Source organism: Mauremys mutica, chromosome 1 (assembly GCF_020497125.1).
Source record: "Mauremys mutica isolate MM-2020 ecotype Southern chromosome 1, ASM2049712v1, whole genome shotgun sequence".
Taxonomy (NCBI): domain Eukaryota; kingdom Metazoa; phylum Chordata; order Testudines; family Geoemydidae; genus Mauremys; species Mauremys mutica.
The window spans coordinates 203,530,285-203,546,469 of NC_059072.1; the positions used below are offsets into that span (position 1 = coordinate 203,530,285).

Genomic DNA, 16,185 nt, shown 5'->3' on the forward strand with positions numbered 1-16,185 from the left:
CTGAATGAAGCATATGAATAAATGTTTTGTCACCCAGCAGTGAGGTTTATAGGGCCTGATTCTAGTCTCATTTACATCAGTGTAAATCCATTCAAATTAGTGGAGATACCTCAGTGTAAACCAAGGTAAGTAAGAAGAGAATTAAGTTCATATTTTTTAAATTTAGAAAAACTGGCCTCAGATTTCAGCAGGTTTCATAGCTGTTGTGAAGTGCAATTTATGTTGCCTTATCTTTATTTAGTGTGTACATCTCCCTAACCTGTGGATATTTTCAGCAGATAACCTAGGGCCTGATCCAAAGCCCATGGAAGTCAGTAGGAGTCTTTTCATTTACTTCCATGGGCTTTGGATCAGTCTCCCAGAGAATTAATTCTTGGCGTATAGTGAAACATTGTAAAAATAACCAGTTTGATGCAGAAAATGATGTCTGACTATTTCAGGAATTTAAATAGCTCTAACCATGTTAACAGATTTATAGTTATCATGGTTGGAAATCTGAAAGAAATCTAAGGGGATTATGTGACTTTTAAAAGTTGGACACTAATTCCCTCAGGCTCCTTTGAAGTTCCCACCCCAGATTTTTATACAAACAAAACCAAACAGAACAAATATTATTATTATTTCTTTTTCTTACATACTGTATGATATTGCTGACATAAATGTCATCTATGTAGTTGTAGTGTATCAATAATCCCAGTGAAGTAAATGCAGATTATTTTGTTTTGGGCAGAGAAACTAATAAATCTCAACATCATTGCAATTACACAGAAAAAGGTAACAGGGACTCACTGAGAAACTACTGGATAACCGTGCAGGGAAGTTCATTGCTAAATTAGGATTGTGACTGACAGAGATGGAAAAGACCCTCAAGTCCATCTACTTTTAAAATGAAATTTAAGGGCTGTTCCAAAGTCCATTAAAGTGAATGTAGAGGTTCCGTCTGACTTGAATGGACTTTGGATCAATCCTCTATCTATCCTAGACAGAGGAGATATAGGATATGAAACATTTGATTTTAGCAAAGAGCATTTAATGTTTGAGTAACTGTGCTGTAATTTTGCAAGGAAACAGTGCTAATTATTACAGTGAAGGAGAAAAATTGCAGAATATTTCACATTCTTTTTTATATTAGCTTTTCCATTTCTTAAATAGTTGTTATTTCTGGTCACTGTAGGTAACTAATACCCTCAGGCATGATAACGTGATATTCAAAACTTGTATTTAATCAAATTATAATACATAGCATTCCATGTCACCCTCTATTACGCAACTGCTAGAACAAAACAAAACTTCCACTGATTTCTTTTTATAAATATTTTGAGTGAAATCTTGTAACATCATATCATTTTGTGGAAGAAATATACTTTTAAGGAGTGTTTCATATTCATTTCCTACTTGTCCAGGGTGGTTCATAGAAGGGTGAATAGTAACTTTTAAAAAAATTTTTAAATAAGATCAAACTTTGCTGAGACTTAGTGAGAAGCCGCATATTATAGACAATGCATGTGATGGAGGGTTATGTGCGTATTTATAAAGCATTGTACAGAGAGAAGAATCAGCACTTAGTAGGACGTCAGCACAGAACAAGACTCAGAGAGACAGTATGAAAACCTGGGGACAGGAAGCAGTCCATAAAATACATTCTCTCCCCACCCCCTGACTTTAAAAAGGCCCAAGCATAGTAGTAGTAGGGGATAATGGCCTAGCATGATAAAAAGGGATTTGGGGTTTTAAAAAATTCCACACATCTTTTACATTTTGTGAGGTTATAAAAACCTTTTTAAATTAGCAGGTTTCACTTGATTGTTGGTACAGTCTAAATTTAAAAAATTAAAACTGGAAATACTCCATCAGCAAAATAGTCTGTATTGTCTTCTAAAATGGGGAAAAGTAAAATCCTTGCTTATCCAGTTCTTTTTGTGATAAAATAGTATTTAAATAGGTGATCCAGTATACTGCATGGGTCCAGAATGTAGTGGGAGAAATAAACCAGACTTAGGCACCAATACTGCAAGCTGATCTGTGCAGGTCGACTCCTGGTCTGTGCAGTGCTCCACTGACTTTAGTGGGGCTCCATGCAGGCAAAAGGATCCACCTGTGTGGATCTGATAGGATAGGATCAGAGCCTTAGACACTAAGTGCAATTTGTTGCATGTGGGTGGACCCTTGCAGCGGCATGGGTACAAGAGTTTGCACACAGGGATCCAATTGCAGAATCTGGCCCTAAATGATCTTGCCTCTGTTCAGTGTGTGTGTGTGTGTGTGTGTGTGTAAAACTCCCATAACTGCTAATATGAATCTTACACAAATATCAAGGGAGAATACACTGTCTCCCTGGTGATTTACCATTTCCATTTTTTAGCATGCAACTCAAACAGGAATCCTGTGCTTTTAGAAGATGACCTATAGGAATGGGAGCGGTGCCAGCATTACCTGTGTTTCTAGCATGCATTAACCGTGGAGAGTTTTGTAAGGCCTTATCAACATCATCTGAAGTCAAATGTGGAAGAGGAGCTACAAAACAAAACAAAAAGCAACACCAAAATGAAAAAAATTGAGAATTATCTTCTAAAAACATTTTCCCCCTGATTGTTTTAAAGCAAGTCTAGTAACAATCAGTTTAGTTCTGCTGTTTGTGGGGGAGGTGTGTGTGTTAAAGCTTAAACTAGGGTATTCATTTAAATAATATTATTAATACATAATATTTCGGTCTGATTGTCGATATTTGTATGTGTGTGTGTAAAAGACTGCACCACATTGGTGTTGCAACGTTTGTTTGTTTTTAAAACCATATTCACTAATTTTAATGTTTTAAATTATGCAAATTATGCAAAGACTACAGCCTTCAAATCATTAATTCACTGTTCCCTTCTTCCCCCTTAGAGTGTTAGCCATCAGCTACAAATCCTTTGGTTTCAGATTTAGGAGCTTCTGTTCTCTTCTCCATGAATGTACATAACTCCTATTAATTTCAATGAGAGTTACATGCACCTATGCAGAGTAGAACAGACCATATATGTTCATAGAATCATGCCTGGAATTTTTTTTTATAAATCAATGTTTTTACTCTCATTTAGGGTTCTCATACCTAAAATGGAAAGATGAGTACGTGACCAGAAAAAACATAACCAGAAGTCCCTTTGATTTTCTTCCTACAGTATTGTGGATGAATAGGCTGGGTTTCAAATTAATTTTTGCCTAATATGGACATTTGGAGATATTCTGAAGATAATTTCTGAAAGTAGTCACAATGAGCCTGATCTAAGGCCCACACCAGTCAATAGCAGTCTTTCCATCAACTTGAATAAGCTTTGGATCAGGCCCTACATCATATTCTCGGCAGCAGTAACATTTGAGGTCGGGAGATTTGAAATCCCAAATTGAAAAAGGCACTACAACTGGAAATGCTGTTGATAGATTTATTCTACCCATCAGAAAGAAGGGAAATTGTCTTACTCTCTCTGAGGTAGTGTAGGTGTGAGAGGAGGATATCTGCATTATAGCTTGGGGTGAGTCTCTGGAAGTCATCTTTGGTCATTTTACACAGTTCCTTCCCATCAATGTTCTGGAACAACAAGATGTCAACGTCTGGAAGTCCATATTCCTTCACGGCCCATTCCAACCACTGACGTACATGGTCGGTACTCCATAATGTAGGATCTGAATGGTTTCACAAAGCATAAAATTAGAATCATAGAAGATTAGGGTTGGAAGAGACCTCAGGCGGTCATCTAGTTCAACGCTCTGCTCAAAGCAGCACTAACTCCAACTAAATCATCCCAGCCAGGGCTTTGTCAAGCCGGGCCTTAAAAACCTCTAAGGATGGAGATTCCGCCACCTCCCTAGGTATCCCAGTCCAGTGCTTCACCACCCTCCTAGTGAAATACTGTTTCCTAATATCCAACCTAGACCTCCCCCACTGCAACTTGAGACCATTGCTCCTTGTTCTGTCATCTGCCACCACTGAGAACAGCCAGGCTCCATCCTCTTTGGAACCCCCCTTCAGGTAGTTGAAGGCTGCTATCAAATCCCCCCTCATTCTTCTCTTCTGCAGACTAAATAAGCCTAGTTCCCTCAGCTTCTCCTCGTAAATCATGTGCCCCAGTCTCCTAATCATTTTCCTTGCCCTCTGCTGGACTCTCTCCAATTTGTCCACATCCTTTCTGTAGTGGGGGCCCCAAAACTGGACGAAATACTCCAGATATGGCTTCACCAGTGCCAAATAGAGGGGAATAATCACTTCCCTCAATCTGCTGGCAATGCTCCTACTAACGCAACCCAATATGCCATTAGCCTTCTTGGCAACAAGTGCACACTGTTGACTCATATCCAGTTTCTCGTCCACTGTAATCCCCAGGTCCTTTTCTGCAGAACTGATGCTAAGACAGTTGGTCCCTAGCCTGTAGCAGTGCATGGGATTCTTCCATTCTAAGTGCAGGACTCTGCACTTTTCCTTGTTGAACCTCATCAGATTTCTTTTTGCCCAATCCTCCAATTTGTCTAGGTCACTGTGGACCTTATCCCTACCCTCCAGCATATCTACCTCTCCCCCCAGTTTAGTGTCACCCATGAACTTGCTGAGGATGCAATCCATCCCATCATCCAGATAATTAATGAAGATGTTGAAAAAAACCAGCCCCAGGATGGACCCCTGGGGCACGCTGCCATTTTTTATACTGGGACCAATACTAAATTAACAAAGTACATTATTGTCATACTGGACGATGATAATCCATGATGCACTAACTCCAGTGTAGTTATACAAAAAATGAATGTGGCCTATTAGGGGGAAAGAAGACCTGAGAAATGGCTGTCCAAAGTACAGCGGTGAGCTGGGACTGCTGTTTATTATTTATTACATATTCATTTTACTGTTAACATGTCCTCCCACATCTCTGACCTCCACCCATTATGTCTCATCATTATCCTACACTATTGTTCACATACTAATGTCAATCCCTGTCCATATGAAGAGTACCACTGGGTACAGGTGTTTGCATTCACAGCACCTGTTGCAGGACAGAAGCCAGTAACTATCATATTCAAAGGTTTCTGGTGAAGTTCATGTTCTTTACTCAAGCAAAACGCTCAGTGAATTCAAGACCAGTTTTTTCTAAGTGAAGACTAAGTAAGGACTTCAGGGTTTTGCCTGTTATTTAATAAGTTAGCATATATTCAGGTAGATAGAGCATTCTTCATTTCCTAACCTTAAAAATACAAAGTGAAGAGGAGAAAACATGCACTCACTGGTTGCTCAACCTTTACTTTAATGATCTAGAGCCTGAACTTTTTGGCAAAATGTATCAGTTTTCAGCATTTATAATATATTGTGACATGCAGGATAAGAGTGCTCCTGAAATCATCAAATTTTTTCATGACAAAGATCTGAGTAATGTCTTCCCGAATATTTTAATTGCATTGAGACTGTATTTGAATGTACCCATTGCCAACTGTGAAGCAGAGTAATTGTTTTCTAAGCTTTGTCTGAATAAAAAGTTGTCTTTGATTAGCTGTGGTAGAAACAAAGCTTAATGCTCTTGCAATCATGTCAGCTGAATGGGATTTACTACATTTACTGTCAACTGAGGATTCAAAACTGAATTTGAATCACATAAAGATTCCAGTTTAAACCTACAACATTTCATTTGACTCTTAAAGTTTTATATTTTTATGTTTATCCAGGCAGTATGTAACCTGTTCGTTGTCTTCAATTTTCTTTTCAAGTTTATTCAGTAATATACATGACTTGTTGATTGCCATAAGCTGGGTATGCTTTTGTTTTCATTAATACAAGGTTCAGGAAAAGGGGGCTTCTGAAAAACATTACCCCTGTGCCTGCAATCTCTTTAATCTGGCCCTGTCCCACAATGTTGTAATGTACTCCTGTATGCTAATAACCAGATCCTGCCTTGCACTAGTTTTTGTTAATTATATCAGATCCTGACAAAACTGGCTGTGGGGGAAAAATGAACTGGTCCAAATCTTTGCCCATTCCTCTCCTGCCCTCCCCCCACCCGCGCACACACACACTTTTTTTTTTTTTTTTAAGAACTGAGCAAAATTTGTGGACTAAAGTTTTTTCACTAAAAACTGCAAATTCATGTTTACTGAAACATTTTGCAAATTTGTGTTGAATTCACCAAATTGTTTCAGTTGAAAAAAACTCTCAAAAAATAAAATTCCCAAAAAAGTCAAAATGTTGAAACACTTTGACTTTTTGATTTGAGAAACTTTTCATTTTGAATGTTACTTCAATTAGAGCTACATAATTTAAAAAAAAATTAAAAAATCAATATAAAGAAAAAAAATGTTGCTTTGGGGTGAACAAAATATTTAGTATGAACCAGAATTAAATTCTTTTGACTTTTTTCATTCCCCCAAAATTTTCTAAAACTTTTGGTTTGGGTTGACATGAAAGGATTTTTTCCTCCAATTTTTCAGTTCATCCACTGAAGAAAAAATCAGTTATTCACACAGTTCTAATCCCTAACTCCAACTCTACCATCACTTTTCCCTCTGAATTCCCTTTTTCCACTACCATCCCACACAGTCCTATGAATTTAGCCCTTGACCTCTCTCCCCTTTATTTCTTTGTATAATAATAGTGTCTAGAGGCCTCCAATATCTGGCTCCATCAAACCATGCATTCTATGTACAAATAGTAAGAGACCACTCTTGCATCTGAAGAAGTGGGTATTCACCCACGAAAGCTCATGCTGCAAAACGTCTGTTAGTCTATAAGGTGCCACAGGATTCTTTGCTGTTCACTCTTGCCTTGAAAATCTTATATTTTTTAAACAGACAAAAGATCATATAAGATACATCATTCCCAAAGATCGGGAACTGAGAAGAAAGAGATTATGTGACTTGCCCAAGGTCACACAGGAATCCCATGGCAGAGCTGGGAATTGCACTTTGACCTTCTGCATGGTTGTGCAGTGAGTGTCTTAACCTCAAAACCTCCCTTCCTATCCTAATCAGTTTTAACCCATTCTGCTCCCCAAAGCCATTCTTAAAGCTCTACAGTGCTCATCAAAGTCTTTCAGACTATATGCAGCTGCTCACTTCAACTTCCATGGATCCTGGGCTTCCCGTTTAGTTATGCTACATCCATTTTAAGCCTTTGAAGGTCTGAGTCCTTAGCTCTCAGGAACTTTAGAGATCCCTCCTATATTTTGAAGCACACCAGAGAGAGAATGATCAGATTACTGGGAAGTGTGTGGCAGCTCACAGCCTAGTGGGCATGATGCTAGTCTGAGGGACCTTGGTGATCTTCATGGATAGGGGGTCTGGTTCCTGAGGGAGGAAAGGATGCCTGGGTGATGGGGGGAGCTAGAACTAGTGTTCATTATGAGAGCATCAGTGGTTGCCCAGTCCTGACTGGGATAACACAAGAAGTCCATCAGCTAAATTCAGTTTAAATTGAAGTGAACATCCAAACCTTCAGAGGTTCGCCAACCATTTTATTATATGTACAGATTTTTGAAATGCTTCTTATTTTTGGTGATGAATCTGAATAGGAGTTCTGAACTCTGTCATTAGCTTAACTGCAAGTTATAAATCCTGTGTTCTGATTTTCCTAAGCTTTGCCACATCATCGTGTACATTGCACTTGTGGGAGAGAAATGAAAACACCTAGATGTCTGACAGACGAGCTTCACCCAGGTTTTTTTTTTGTATAATTTACAAAATAACTGGTTGTAACTATGATCATCTTGCTCCCTAGCTCACAGTTAGATTCATCTCAAAATATATCTCAAGGGAGATGCTAAAAGGAAAGACATCTGTATCACCTTTACAAGCCTATGGTAATTAAAAGATCGGAACAGTCAAGAGCTAACATTGAGAGAAGTGTTAATTTTGCAAAGTTACATATGAATGCTATCATATTCAGTGCTGCTTGTTTCCAATTTTGCAGAAGACTTTATCACTGAAAGAATCTCTTTGCTACAGTTCAGAAAAAGCCTTGTCTAAATACATGTGAGGATTGTGCAATGTGTGTGTGTGTGTGTGTGTGTATATGTATGTGTATGTTGCTTGACAAATAACCGATGTAATTACAGCTTGCAAAATTAGCCACAGCTAGTACTCTTGCAGAGCCTAGCAACTGAATAACTGTAAAAACATTATGCAATGTGGCAGCAGCAGGAATGTTTCATACAAAGTCATTTCTGCAGATCAATAACTAATAGCAAATTATACTCTTCTGTCTACATGATTTAGATATCCTGTGTATATATTTATATTGTAACATGATTGTCTTGTTGTTTTGAGTTTGGGCGTGTGCATGCTGATCATTCTACAATATGAAGCATATTCCCAGCACCTGAGGTACCCAAAGACGACAGGGCACAAAGTAGTGAATGCCCCCTTGTCCAACTACCTTCTGAATTCCATAATAAAGGTTGCTACCAGCTACTGAATGTATCAGCCGCAGCATAGTCTTACAGGGAGTTGTCAGTTTGCTTATTAAAATTTATTACACTGTTCAAACACAGAGAATAATCTAGACAAATGGATTATTATACATTGCTTAATTTCACAAACTGAGCCTCTTCTTATTATGCTTAGGAGCAGACTGCGTCTGTCACTTGCAGGGGGGTGAAATTGTGCAAGGAACATTTCTTCCTCTTGTGTACTCTGCACAAGAGTCAGTGACAGTTGTAGCTTCTATGGTTGGGGGAGAGCATGGGGCTGCTAGGGAAAACACCCCGGGCAGGAGGCATCTGAAACCTCCAAAATGTGGGCAGCATTGGCTGATGAGGTGGCTTTATTTTTATATTTCTCAACTCATTCTTCGTAACAATTCTGGGAGTTTAGTAGTCTTTCTTTCTAATCTCTCTTATCAGACTGTCTTTGTCTTTTACATGTTGCATATCTAGTTTAATAAAAAAATGGGTAATCTTTCAATCTTATCAGGTGAACAGATTTCCTAGTAATACCAGTAACAGATTTTGCTACTTAAAAAGGGGAGGGGGGGGTATTTTGAAGCTTCTAACCTGCTGGAACAATCACTCTTCGTTCATTAGTTGTCATGTTTGGTGGTGGAACATGTTTCTCTTCCATATAGCTTCCATAGTTCATCCCGACATTGTCTGAGCCACTGACCATCTTCCCTCCTTTTGCGACGCTGCAGTCATCAGGGGAATTCCTAGAAAAACAATCAGAATTTGCCTACATTATTATATCACCGCCACTAATATTTTTGTTAGCATTCAAATTGTATATGAGAGAGAGAGAGAGAGAGACTTTATTGTAAGGGCTGAGCAGTCATCTGGGAAGCTTGGCAGCTAGTACCAAAAGACCCTGCTTCTGGTTCCTTAATTGATTTATCTCTGAAAATATGATTGACTTAAATGGAACTACACCAGTTGACACCAGCTGAGAATCTGGCCCTATATTTGCAAACATACTATAGCCAGTAATTAATTTATTTTAAGAGGTGGGGCCTGAGGATATAGACTTGACTGTCACAGGCAGCGAACCTGCTTCTCTCTCTAAATATGAGATATAGAGAACATGGCAAAATACACAGATATACTTAAAGCCAGAGTTATTACTTAGCTTTGGAGAACTTTCTACATCCATTGTTGCCATTGTTTCACTAGGTATTGTGCTCAGTTCCATTAGATGCATATCATGTAGTGCAGTGCAGACACTTCCATGTATGCCCGTATAAAAGGGGCTTTTGCCAAAGCCATGATTCAAAATACCACATGCATGACTAGGAAAGACTTTCAGCTCCTGCCTAACAGTCTCCATGGTACTAGTCAAGCAGTGGACGTCTGCAGAGGATCTGCAACCAGACACCTTTTTACTTTTGGCTTTGCTTTCTGAATAGAGCCTTTAGAGTTTAACATTCCATAGGGGGTTCCTTAATGGCCTTTTAATGGCATCACAATTTTCTTCCTGCCAGACACAGGCATATTTGACCCTTAATTTAATGTCTTCAATGTGTTTCATCATATAGACAAATATTGCTTCAAAAAATCAAAAGAAAGAACATAACCACAGGGGAATATCTTTAAATGTAAAGAGGGTGGGGTTTTTTAAAGTTATACAGCACTAATATCTTACGCATTCATTTAATTCTGTTATTGCAATAATGCATCTGTATTGTGTATGTGTGTAATAGGCAGCAGGTCATGTTGATTAGAGAGACATTCTGTCTACAAGAAAATTACTCTCTTAAAAGATTTTCTTTTCCTGGACATTTTAACCCCATAAATATAGTTGCACCTCAGTCCTGGCTCCTCTCAAACCCGATCAGTTTACACTCCACAGAACCTGCAGTGTCTTCCATGTATTAAATCATGGAGGTCCATTTCAGGGTACGGAAAAATGGTCCTGCAATATGGTACATGTGTTTTGGCATGGTCACTTCAATCTGCCCAATTCAGATTATTTATGCTCCTGGTACAAGCAACGTGCGTGGGTGTTATTGCAGAAGACCACACATGACCAGATTCTGCACATTTTTTTTTCACACTTGTACTTTGCACTTGTTTGAGGACAAAAGTGGGAAGAGGACCCACAATTTGGCCCAGAGTCTATACACCATATGTAGAAGGATGAGTTAAATGGGATAGTTCCTAAAGATTACCTTAACGTGTATAGCTATATGAAAGTATTCTTTTCAACTAAGGAATCATTTTAAAAATGCTAATATTTTTACTGTTCAAATATCAAATAATATCTAAATAAAAGCCCAACGATGAGGTCCCAGTTCAGCAAGTTAGTTAAGCACATGCTTAACTTTTAGCTCAGGGGTTCTCGAACTGGGGGTCATGACCTCTCAGGGGGTTGCAAGGTGGTTACATGGGGATCGCGAGCTATCAGTTCTGTGGTGTTGACAGCCCAGAGCCCTCATTAAATTAAATTAAATTACCCTTCCTCATGTTTAATGTAGAAGGAGGGGTGTCATACTGAGAGGTTTGCTATGTGAAAGTGTCACCAATACAAAAGTTTTGAAAACCACTGGGCTCATAAATAGTCCCATTGAAGGCAATGTTAAGCATGTGCTTACATTCCTTGCTGAACTGGGGCCAATAACGCCAAATTGTTTCAGTGGGTATGAAAAAATGTTTTGTGCTGAACTCATTTAATGCTTGGTGGACTTCTTGTTTTGCCATTACTGTGCTGTGGCTATGACGTTACAATATACAGTCTAGAGCATACACTTCAGCAAGAGAGAAACTTCTTGAAATAAGGCTTTTGCTTTTGCCACTTCTGTTCCATTCAGTTTGGAGTTCTTCTAGGCTGATCCTGGACAGGAAATTAGGCCATAAAAACACAGATTAGGCATTCAACACACTTCTTAAAGGGACAGATCTGTGGCAGATATTTTACCCTAAGTCTACATTTCACAACCAAACTACCAATATAGGTTATCTATATGCACTTTATAATAATCTCATAAGTGCATTTGAATAATACTTAGCAATTATATAGCATTTTTCACCATAAATTAGACAGCATTTAACAAAGAATGATTTACACATGAGGAGAGGAGGTGGAAAGAAGTTATGGCCCAAATTTTCAAAGTGTCCACAAGTTATTGGTGTCTCCATTTTTATTTTATATTAAATTGCATTTGTGCAGTACTTGAATATAGCACTTAATTTTCCAAGGTGCTGAGTACCCACATATCCAGTTGAGATCAACTGCTATTGTGGGTTCTTGCATCTCTGAAAATCAGGCCCCCACATACATGTCTCAGATTGCGGCTTCCCATAACGAGGTACACTTCGGAAAAGTTTGGCTAAAGTGACTTGCCCAAGGTTACATACTACCAGGAAAACCCCTGCAGTCCTCCTGACTTCCAGTCTCATTTTGTATCCATTGGAACATATTGTCTTCCAGATCCCAGAATGTGATTTCAGTAGATCTTGGGTGAATTCTGTAGCTGTTTCTTATTTAATAGATACTCCTTCAGTAACAGTGCAATAATCTGAGCCTTAGATAGAGGACTTTGTTTTAGTTGAACTTCCTATTTTTTGATAGATGCACATGCCATGCAGTAGAGTGCTAGATTCCCTCAGTACCAAGAATTAACCCAGCAATACCAATCTAATTTAACCAATGTCATGCAGACGAATTAAATAGGACAAAGGACCAATCTTGAGACAACTCTCCTCTGTTTTTGGATTCCATGACCCCCAACCACCAGGAGCGAGAACTGACTGACCATATGAATTTCCCCAAATCAGGGGAAAGAATCAAATTTATATTTACCACATATTGTGTGTCTATGGCACACACAAAACATAAGCCAGCAGCATTCTGGGTACCAGAGTAGGAGATCAGAGACCTCAGCTCTAGTCCCACCACTGCTCTGATGGCATTAGGAGGTGCATTTGCTCCACATTCTAGACAAAAAAAGTCAAGTAACATTCAGGTGTCTAATTATGCTTTAAACAGCTCCCACTGCCCCCTCTCCCTCTCCCCGGGGCTTTAACATCATGGGCAAGATGCATAATATGTGATAAATATAACTTTGATTCTTTCCCCTGATTTGGGGAAATTCAAATATATATTTTACATTTCCCTCTTGATTTCCTTATTACAGGTATGTAGGTATCCCCCTTGATTTCTAAAACCATCTTGTTTTGATATACGTATTAGGTAGAGAGGCTCAAAACAAGATGGTTTTAGAAATCAAGAGGGATACCTACATACCTGTAATAAGGAAATCAAGAGGGAAATGTAAAACATCCTGCACAACATATTCTGTGTGCAAACTGCCTGGTGTGAGGCTGCTGCAACCATTATGCCAGACCACGGGCCTGAATAAACAGCCATGTGAGTGGATGTAGGAGTTTCACAGCAGCTCCTCACCCTGGCCTCAGGTTGGGTGCTGGTAGATTTTACCACCGCCCATACATAGAATACTTGGGCATTTTTTAAGAGAGTAAATTTCTCCCCCATGCACACCTCAAAATATAAATTGAATTAACTACTTCAGCCTGTTGTACCTTATTTCTACTACACAGAGGCAGACAGACAAAAAAAAAATTATCCCAGACATAGTTACATGTTGTGAGGAAGTTTCTTAGAAAATCTTTTTGTGGCTGAAATGTTGGCTTTTTCTGTTTACCTTTAACAAATAGAAATGGCACTATGTATAAATGAGATTGCACACTTAACTCCATTTATAGTTAGAGACACAGGCCAAATTCTGCCCTTAGTCATCGGTGCAACCCTATGGAAGTCAATGGCATTACATGGATGTCAGTGAGGGCAGTTTGGCCTGTTCATTGATTTCTTTTGTATGATGAGATTATTTTCAATGGTTTTGTGAAACAGACTACTAGCCACATCCTCTGGTCTAATTTGCAAAATTACTTAATTTTCTTTTTCTATAAAAAGAATGTAAGGGATTTAAAAGGATTGTTGTATCTGTAAAATACACCAGTTTTAGCCTGCACCATTTCCACAGGCAATCATGCATTAAAAAACTACTGTAAACACTAAACAATAAATGATGTGAAAGATCCAGTAGTAGCAAAAGGCTTTTGGCAGATTGACAGGACTGCTAGGGTGGTTCTCTGATCTGACTATAAACAGAGCAGATGGGGAAAAAAGATCACAACTTAAGTTAGCATATTTCATTAAAATCCAGAAGCAGACGGTCAAGAGTTTGGTCCCTTACTCTATTGGATTAATGACCGAAGCCCCCATTCAGAAAAGCATTTAAACCCAGGCTTAACTTCCAGCAAGTACCAACAAAGCTAAAGGGACTACCCAAGTCCTTAAAGTTAAGCATATGCTTTATTGCTTTACTGAACCGGACCTAATTCAGCAAATGAAACTGACTTTCACAATATGAAGAGTAGAACTGAAAACATAAGCAGGGCAGCCACCAGAAAAAAAATATTTTTACTAAACAGAACAACAAGAGAGGGATTGTCTTTAAAAGGTTTTTTTAGGACATTTCGTGAGTCTGCTTTATTTCTGAATCATCAGGGGACTGAGGGCAGTGGAAAAGTTGCCTTCGGAAAGTGTGCCCAAGTACAAAGGGTGCAGCTTTGCAGTGATTCATTCTGAACTGCAGGCTTGAACTGAAACCTGAGATGTTTTTCTTCACAGCTGCATGTTATTTTTACCCTTTTGTAAATATACTTTGTTACACCTGGAATTTACAAAAGCCCCAAAAAGGCTACAACAGTTACTAACCGAGAACAGTTTAGCAGAACTCTTAGTGTTTTGTCAGGTACTGAGCTAATTCGATTCTAAGAGCTGCTAAATGTTTGTTGAGCAAAATATTTCTCCATCGGCTTTTGGAACTGAGAATGTTCCCTTTATTTAGGAACATTTAAAATCAAGATGATTTTAAAGGGGAGATTTAGAGCTGATTCCTGCTCTCATTGAAGCCAGTGGGAGTTTTGCCATTCATAGATTCTGATGGAAGCAGGATTGAGTTCATAAATAAATATATGAAATACAATTTTTTTTCTTCATTATTCAAGGAAATATTTATTTGTGACGTAAAATACCTACGGTATATTGTGTGTAAATGCAAGAGATGACAAATGAAATATAATGTAGTAATTTTGATTATAAACCCATCTCTTTGTAGCATTCGGATGATTTGAAAAAAAAACCCTCTCTTTCATTTACCAGAGGGGAAAAAATAAAAGCAGCTGGGTTATGGAAATATCTGTACAGTGCTTGGTTTGGTTAATTTAATAACAGCCTGGATTATTCCCTCCCATGGCTATTTGCATGGGAGGGGGTCTCATGAGAGGAGAATTCTGAGAATCTCCTTGTAGAGCTTCTCTTCAGAACATCCCACCATGGTGCTGGGAAGCAGGATGGGTTTCTCTCCCCTACATTCTATGGCATGAACCATGGTTCCATCCCAATGTTTACAGATCTCCAGGCTGCATTACTCGCTCTGCTCCGAGCTCACCCTTCCCCCTCCAAAACCAGGCCCACCCAATTCCTGCTGCAGGCTCACATAGTCCACACTCCTTCTTTATGCTGTCCCATCACCTCAGAGAGCCTTCCATGTGCCTCCTTTCCCACAGAAGGCAGAGGCCTGCCATGCAAAGAACTATCCTTCAGAAAGGCAGGGCCAATAAATGTCAATTATATTTGACCAAAATTACACCATTTGAAGATCAAACTATATTTAGTTTGTTCCAAGCTATACTCAGTTTATTCCCCTCTCTCTGCACAAACGTAAATTCTACTGAGTAGAGGTGCTCAACATTTTTTCAGACAAAAGCATTTTCTTTGAAAATGGCCTTTTTACAAAACAGTTTTTCCCTACCATCATTGACTTTTTTGACACTTTCCAAAATTTTCCACTACATTTTTAATCAATATTTTTCATTGCAACAGTTACGTAAACTACATGGCCAGTTATGTGCCTAAATCACACACATGTGCATTACTGTGGAAACGTCCACAGCAGCTGCAAATTGCCTTAGCAGATGAATATGAAAAAGACTGCTGGGTACCAACACTGCCTGGGACACCAGGAGCATTCAGGGAACCAAAGCCATCCCCAAACTGCCAAAATCGTGCAGAAAGAGTGGAGAAACAGCTAGAAACTTTGCAGACCCCAGAGGCTGGCTTCACTGGCATGAACTGCAATTCCTTTGCATGTGAACTGAGACTATGAAACCAGATTTCAGTAATGATATCGGAAGATCAAACTAGTTGACAGAGTTCAATTAATGCTATCTATGTTCTTCTCCATGTAAAGCATCACTGAAGTTATGGCTAAATGTGTGTGTTATATGTGCATAGGTAGGAAAATACTGTGGTTCTTATTCAATTCTTACTCGAGCAAATTCCCACTGATGTTTGCTGGGTATGTAGCTGCATTTGGCCCATTGAGAGAACACACTCCTATTTTTGCATAGCCTCTTTCTTATGAAAGCTTCACGATATTCTTTACACATGATTACAATATAACGCAGACATGAAAATACCAAAAAATGCATATAGGTTATAATATGTCATACCAAGCACTCTGTTCTCACTGAAGTTGATGGGGTTTATGCCACTGAATTTAATGAGAACAGGTTTGCGCCTTGTATAAAAATGTCTTAAAATATTTTCCCTCCTCCATAGCTTACTAAACTATTTCCCAGGACACATCCTTCATGGTAGTTCCACTGCTGGCACTTTTCAGTGCCCATGGAAAAGAACACCATTAGTGGACTCATTCACTAT

The 16,185-nt window shown here is 38.8% G+C and overlaps 1 protein-coding gene across 7 annotated transcripts in view; it reads right to left on the bottom strand.

Moving 5' to 3' along the window:
* Window positions 1-16,185, bottom strand: part of ERG (ETS transcription factor ERG) — a 210,830-nt gene that overhangs the window by 18,254 nt on the left and 176,391 nt on the right. For 6 of the 7 annotated variants that reach the window (XM_045002478.1, XM_045002484.1, XM_045002481.1 and 3 more), the window contains 3 exons: window positions 9,000-9,151; window positions 3,457-3,660; window positions 2,434-2,514 (listed from right to left, as the gene is read on the bottom strand). In XM_045002478.1, the coding sequence (XP_044858413.1) occupies window positions 2,434-2,514; window positions 3,457-3,660; window positions 9,000-9,151 (437 nt within the window). The remainder of the gene's footprint in view (window positions 1-2,433; window positions 2,515-3,456; window positions 3,661-8,999; window positions 9,152-16,185) is intronic. The other variant, XM_045002483.1, reaches the window with a different exon arrangement.